Source organism: Tenrec ecaudatus, chromosome 4 (genome assembly GCF_050624435.1).
Source record: "Tenrec ecaudatus isolate mTenEca1 chromosome 4, mTenEca1.hap1, whole genome shotgun sequence".
Lineage (NCBI taxonomy): Eukaryota > Metazoa > Chordata > Mammalia > Afrosoricida > Tenrecidae > Tenrec > Tenrec ecaudatus.
Genome location: NC_134533.1, coordinates 105371282 through 105379031, shown reverse-complemented (window position 1 = coordinate 105379031; position 7750 = coordinate 105371282). Strand labels below are relative to the sequence as shown.

Sequence of the window (7750 nt, the reverse complement as noted above, 5' to 3'; positions counted from 1 at the left end):
CCACATTTCTGTTATTTGTCCCCCTGCAGGGTGGACTATATTTCCAACCCTGTGATAGGTTTCCTCTTTCTTCCCCTTCCTCCCATCCCACCCCCACCATCTCCCTACCCTCATGATATCACTACTCCTACTACTGATTCTGAAGATTTTATCTGTCCTGATTCCATGTGTCAAGAGCTCTTATCCGTACCAATGTGTGTACTCTGGTCTAGCTGGCTTTGTAAGGTAGAAATGGATCATGATAGTGGGGGAGGGGGGAGGGAGTATTCAGGACCTAGAGGAAGCTGGAGCAATGATGTGTATTTTGTTAGTGTTATACTACACCCGGTTGAATTGTCCCTTCCTTGTAAACCTTCTGTGGGGAAATATCCAATTCTCTACAGGTGGGCTTTGGTTCTCCATTCCAGCCCCCCTCATTCACATCGATATAATTGTTTGTTTTGGATCTTTTGATATCTGATACCTGATCCCATTGACACCTCATGATCACACAGGCTGGGGTGCTTCTTCCACAGCTTATTTGCTTCCCTGCTAGGTGGCTGCTTGTTTGACTTCAAGCCTTTAAGACTCCAGATGCTATATCTTTTGATAGCTAGGTACCATACACTTTCTTCACCACATTTGCTTATACACCCATTTTGTCTTCAGTAATTGTGTCGGGAAGGTGAGTATCAAAGAGTGCCAGGTTATTAGAATAAAGTGTTCTTAAAAAAAAATAAAATAAATAACGTGTTCTTGTGTTTAGGGAGGTCTTGAGTAGAGGCCCAAAGTCTGTCTGCTATCTTAACACTTAACGTATGAATATATGTACATTGGCCTCTATCCCTTTCATTATAAATTAATCTATTTGCATATATACATACATGCCTATAGTTAGACCTCTATAAATAGCTTTTGCTTCCTACTTCTTTCCTCTATTTCCTTTCACTTTCTTCTTGTCCCACTATCATGCTCACCCTTCATTAGGTTCTCAGTAAAGTGTTTTGAATTTTTATTGGGATTGAATTGAATCTACAGATTACTTTGGGTAGTACTGATATCATCACAAAATTAGGTCTTCTAATTCATGAACAGGGGAGATCTTTCCATTTAGTTAAGTCTTCTAAAACCTCTTTCAGCAGTGTTTTATAATTTTGTATGTCAGTCACATCCCTGGTTTACCTCCTTAGGCATTTTTTTCTCTTAGATGTTGTTGTGAATGGAACTGTTTCCCGGATTTTCTTTTCAGATACCTCATTGCTGGCATGCAGAGTTGCCTCTGAATGGCCCAGTGGGTTCCTAGGTGACTTGAGATGACAAGCATCTGAGAGCAAGTGGTGATATCAGGACATTTCTTGGCTGGGTGAGCTGTCAGAGAAGGAAGAATTAAACCTTCTGCTAGGGATTTGGTGAACAATCTGAAGAAGATGGAAGATTTCTGGAGATTATTGCTGTTATAAGCTGTTGCTATTGAAAAACAAACTGATGGTTAATGGTAAGATGGGCTGCTTGGAGCTGGATGAACGAGCCAATAAAACAAATCTTTGAGAAGTATTTTGCCTTTAAGAGCACTAGACATAGCCCCACAGGATCTATCTGGTATGGTTTCCAGGGCGACCCCCAATACCTTGTAAATTTCTCAATACTCTATTGTGCTATATAGCCCCAGGCTTAAAGTGTTCCTCCAGGTTGAGGCCTGAACTTCATGTCTGCTTTCTCCCACCATTTGTTGTGGCTATCCGTATTGATTTCCTGGGGTTGTCACAACAAAACACCATAAAGAGGATGAGTTTTTAAAAAGAGAAGTTTATAGTTCTGTTGGCTAGAAGTCCAAATCAAGAAATACACTGTGTTGATTTCTTCTAAGGGCTCTGAGAAAGAAATTGTTTCCTATCCCTCTCCTAGATGGCTTCCAGAAACCTTGGTTATTCTTGGATTTAAAACCATGTCTGCTTCCATCATCACCTGGTCACTTTTCCTCTTGATATGTCTTCATATATGTGTATGTACCTTCAGACACATAGGTTTAAATGTCTCCAGGTCTGTTCTCATGTATATAAAATGTAATTCAGATAGGATTAAGGCCTACGGTGTTTGTTATGACATTATTTAGTTGATATTTCCACAAATCCTTTTTCCAAACAAGGCCATGTTCACATGCATTGGAGATTTTAAAAAACTAAACTAAACTCATTCTGCCATCAAGTCATTGGTGATTCATAGTGTCAGCAATACCATGGTCTCACTGAAGGCTCTAAAGCAGGGGTTCTCAACCTGTGGGTCTCCACCCCTTTGGGAGTCAAACAAGCCTTTCACAGGGGTCGCCCAATTCATAGCAGTAGCAAAATTACAGTTATGAAGTAGCAACAAAAATAATGTTATGGTTGGGGGGTCACAACCACATGAGGAGCTGTGTGAAAGGGTCACGGCAGTGGTAAGGTTGAGAACCACTGCTCTAAAGGAAGGCCCATCAATGCGTCTTCCTAACTTCTGGTGGTTCCTGACACTGCTCGGTGCCCCTTGGCTGGTCGATTCAGCTCTCCACATCTCTGCCTCCATCATCGAATGGTAGTCCACCTGTGAGTGTCTTTCCTCCTCTTTTTATAAGGGTACCAGTCGGATGGGATAAGAACCCACTTTCTTCCCACATGACATCATAATTTAACTGATTATATTGGTGGACACGACTTCAAAACAAGGTCAATTTAAAAGTATTATTAGGATTTCAACATAGCTTTTTTTGGGAAGACATAACTAATAATATCACCCTTATCTACCATAACCAGAGTAATCATCCCAAATTCTGCTTCAACGATACGATTGTCATCCCCAAAGCATCTACTGTTTTTTTCACTGCTTATACAACAGAGTCCAGATTTTCCAGCACAGCATTCAGGCCGGTCCCACCCTTACTCTGCACAAGCCCCGTGCTCCAGCCCAAGATTTCTCCATCTCTTGTTCATTATTGGTTGCCCTAAGGAGTCTGTTAGGGTGCCCCACCCCAAATTGCCTAATACAATTTTAATAGCACAGATAAACTATATATTTTTATATACTGTGTGCTTTCTACATGAGATCAGTGATTTTGATTTTTTAGGGGTACCAATGCCCTCATTGTGAATGTATGCTCTCCCCCAAACAAATCATCCACTAATCATTTAATATTCCATGGTTTCTAGATTCCACAGTCTTGCTCCTTTTGGGCATTTGTAATCAGAGGAGCTGAAGAAATATGAGAGGATTCCTAGTGTGTATTTTTGCTATTATTCCCCTGTCCTGGAATAGACTCACACACCTCCTCTCACACTGTCCCCTTCCTTCCTGTTGAATTCTGATCCTTCCAGCTGCCACTCATAAGCCCTTCCTCTCTCCGGTTCCCTCAGCCTGACCGGACTTCTCTTTCTGTGCTCTCGGGAAACATTTTTGTGCAGCTCTCCTGTGTTTTCCTCTGTTTTGTAGTCAGTTTTCTAAATGTGCTACCTCTCCTGCCGGAATAAAAACTTCCCAAGGAAAAAGACTATCTTGTTTGGAGTGTGCAATGCCTTCATGTAACCCAAGTCCAAACTCACTGCCATGAAGTCAATTCCGGCTCACAGTGACCCTACGGGACAGAGTAGAACTGCCCCTGTGCTTTCTGAGACGGCAAACCTTTTCGGGAGTAGACGGCCTCATCCAGGTGTGGCCAGCATACCTGTCATTAGCAGCTCTTCACACCAGTAGGACTCCAACCGTCATTTAGGACACACAGTACATGTCAGTGAGAGCAATTTGCTGACACATTAAAGCCAGGTAAAAGAAGACCCGCAGTGTCCACAATGAAAAGTTTCACGTAGATGCTAAATAGTGAATAAATGATCACATTACTAAGTAGAGACATTGGACATCACATACAATACTCACTTCTACACCACCAATACTAACAGCAGACTATTTATAAAGTTGCTCTCTGTACAACGTTGGTGAACCACACTGTTTCTTGCCTCATACAAATCACATACACCCACGGAATGTTGTTCGAACCACCAGCTGCCTAGACATGTCTTAAATAATGTTGATCAAGATGACGAGGAGGCCCAGAGGCCAAAACATAGCCATTTTTGTTTTTGTTACAGAAACAAAATATTTATTGGCTTTATTTGCCATGAGAGAGGATGATATGTTTCAAATGCTAGTAATCTTCCTGTCCGCATTTGTTATTGGGTACGTCCGCGCGTAGGGACCCTGTGTGCTACACTGCCGGCCCTGTGCCATCCTCACACTTGTTGTGGTGTCTGAGCCCCCCATTGCAGCCACTACGCCAGTCCCTCTTCTCCTGAGTCTCCCTCTTTGTCAATGCTCCTCTCCTTTTCCAAGCCTGATGCATTAGAAGTCACCAAATTGAGGTGATGGGACAGGAAAAATAACCTGACATGATCTCTCTGTAAGAAATGAAGCCAAGAGAAGCAATGTATTCCCAGGGAAGGAGCGAGGGGTTTAAAAATGCTGTATATATCAACATTTATACACTTTATATACGTGAATATACCTATGTACATATACATACACACATACGTTTACGCATATTACTATCTTTGGAAACTCCCATTGTCATCCATTACAGAGTACAACTGGGAGTGACTGACGTTCGAGAAAAGCTAGTTCTGTGGTTTCACAGAATAAAGAGATTGTCACACTTTACAAAAACTACTAGTACTTCGGATTACTCTGCCCCAGGTTTGTCTTCGCGTACAGAGCCCTGCATTTCAAAGGTCCGTTTTAACATCTGAGATTGGCTTTTGTGCGGCAGTGGGATAAGGCAGGCTGGGGAGACTTGGCGAAGCATTCATTCCGAAGACAGACTCATTTCACCCCTCTGCAGGGTCTGCCCACAAATGACCAGAGTCCAGCCCTCCTCTTACACAGTCCAACCGTTCTGGTGTGCATTCTCTTTCCCATGGGTTCCTACTTGTTGAACGACAGAATGCATGCTGACTCTCCTTTGCCAGGCGAGCCCAAGTTCTGGGAGCGACGAGCAACAGCCCAAGCAGATCCATACTCAGGAGTAGACAAGGGAGCTGAGGCTCCCGTGGGAGCAGAATCCTGCAGGCTTGTTTGTGTCAACCGTCCGAGAGGGGAGGGGAGCGGACGCGGGAAGCCCGCCCCTTGCCAATGGGATTGGCTCCCTCTCCGTCTTTAGTCCTGGATTTCGCCTCTCGGTTGGCCAGGTGGAGAGACTCCTGTCATTCAGGAGTTGTCAAAGCGAGCCCGGTAGGTGTGGGCCGGACCTTCGGGTTGTGGTTTGGGACTTTCAAAGGGGCGGGCTTATTATTGGCTCTGAGATCCGGCGGTGTGTGCGACTGGTTTTCTCTAGCTTGGGAAATGCCTGGGTAACCGGAGGCACCCGGGATATCAAGTGTAACACACGCCGTCGAGAAAATGACGGCAGCTCCTCCGGGATTTGATGTCAGCTTCTTAAGTGACGAGGAAGCCAGGAAGATCTTGCAAGTGCTGGAGAGAAACGAGGAGCTGCGAAGGGCGGAGAAGGAGAGGATCAGGTACAAAGTCCTTTCTCTGCTTTGTGTGCCCTGGGGGGCCCCCCAGCGACCTTGGGGGTCCCAGGCTTCCCTTGAGCCGGGCTTGGCAGGTGGAGCCGGAGCCCCGGGTCGCACCTGGCGGGGCGCTGAGCGGCTCTGGGGCGGGCTGGGCTCCCTGCGGACTCTCTAGGTTCCCAGGGGGCAAATTCTTTCCTCTCTTAAGTCTTAAGAGTTGGGGGTGTCTACTGCTCCTTCCAGATCGCCATCCACCTGGGATCAAGCGGGGACTCGCAGGTTCCCCAAAGGGAGGGTGGTCCTGGCTGAGGTCGGCGCTCTCCGCTGTGTCGCTCGCTGCAGGTGCACCACCCGAGTCGGGACACCACGTGGGAGGCGATGGCTTGCGCAGGGTCCCGCAGGGTCCCCGCAGGGTAGGGCTCCACGTGGCGCCGCCCTCGCTGCACTCAGCGGACCTGGGCTTGGGCCCAGAGGGCAGGGGAAGCAGGGAGGGGGCACTGCCCGGAACAGTCTGACTCCACCTGCGCCCTCTCACGTGCCCTCCCACGCTTTGGGGGCCTCCACGCCCCCCTCGGTCCCAAAGCACCTAGGAAAAAATCTTCGCCACCCACCGCCGCCGCCAAGGAAAGTTCCCACCTCAAGGGTGGCAGTTCCATTAACTAGTCAAACAGCGGCGAATCCGGCTGGGCTGGACCCGCACAGTAGCAGGAATGGGTGGGACTTTTTCTGTGTCACGGGTTGAGAAGGAAGTTTCTCTGGAATGTCACCTTGATCTTCCTACACAGTGGGAATTGGCCACTAGTGAATGAACTCCAGAGAGCAATAATTAACCGAGGTGTACATTAACCAGTTTTCCTGCTGAGTCTGCGTGAGATAAGTCCTCTCTTCAGGCCTGGAAGGACCCTCGGCAGGACTTCTCCGGGGCCCTTGGGTCGTGCATAGGGTTCAGGTACGTGACTGCCAACCCAAAGAGTAGGGGTCTAGTCCACTCACAGATGCCTGGAGAGAAGCAGCTACCCGTCCACTTGTGAAAAATCAGTGTTAAAAATCTGTGCAGCACACAGTTCTGCCACCCCTGGGGCTATCAGGAGTGTGTGTCCACTGGAGCAAACTGGTGCCGCCTTCTCCAGTTGCCTGTGGAAGAAATTCAAATCATCACCCTCAGGCCCCAAAGAGTGGCCTTGATTGGAATTTCAAAAGCAAATAAGAACCCTCTGCCATCCGGGTGATTTCAGCACTAGCAACTCTATAGGACAGGGTAGAACTGTGGGTTTCCCAGACTGTCATTCTTGACCACTTTACAAGAGCGGAAAGCCTCATCCTTCTCACTCAGAGCTAACCATTATGCCACCAGGATTCTCTTTTTTAAAATAATTCAATCATTGTATTGGGGGCTCGTACAACTCCTATCACAATCCACACATACACCCATTGTGTCAAGCACTCCTGTACATTTGTTTCCCTCATCATTCTCAAAACATTTGCTTTCTACTTGAGCCCTTGATATCAGCTCCTCATTTTCCCCCTCCCTCCCCCGCTCCCTCTCCCCCATGAATCCTTGATTATTTATAAATTATTATTTTGTCATATCTTACACCATCCGATATCTCCCTTTACCCACTTCTCCGCTGTCCGTCCCCCAGGGAGGAGGTTATACGCAGATCCTTGTAATCTGTCCCTCCTTTCTCCCTCACCTTCCCTCCACCCTCTGGGTATCGCCATTCCCACCACTGGTCCTGAGGGGTTCCTCTGTCCTGGATTCCCTGTTTCCAGGTCCCATCTGTACCAGTCACCAGGACTCTTGATCGGATTTAGGGAGTCTTTTTATCTGTGAGCAGCAGTTTGGCAATGAGAGCTCCCGCCGTCTTCCAGATGCCCCACCAAATAACCCCCCAGCACCCATTTCAAATAGGGAAACCTTAATTGGCTGTTGTAGAAGAAATTAGAATGGCCAGGGCCTAAAGCAAGGAGCCCTGTGGGTTAAGCATTAGGCTACTGACCACAAGGTTGGCAGGTCAAATTCACCAGCCACTCCCTGGGAGAAAGAAGACACTCTCAGTTCTGTTCCCGTGGAGCGTTAGAGTCTCGGAACCCCTAGCAGGGGCAGGTGCGCATGTCCCATGGGGTCGGTGAGTGGGAATGGACTCCTCCACTGTAGTGGGCTGGGCTGGGTTGGGGATCGAGGTCTAAAGCTCTGCGTTTGCTCTTCTCCTGCATGGATGACCCAATATTTCAAATCTAGA

The 7750-nt window shown here is 47.2% G+C and overlaps 1 protein-coding gene across 1 annotated transcript in view; it reads left to right on the top strand.

The window, feature by feature from the left end:
* Positions 1–5394: 5394 nt before the first annotated feature.
* Positions 5395–7750, top strand: part of EXPH5 (exophilin 5) — a 91585-nt gene continuing 89229 nt past the window's right edge. The window contains exon 1 of the mRNA XM_075547815.1: positions 5395–5513. Coding sequence (XP_075403930.1) covers positions 5395–5513 — 119 coding nt within the window. The remainder of the gene's footprint in view (positions 5514–7750) is intronic.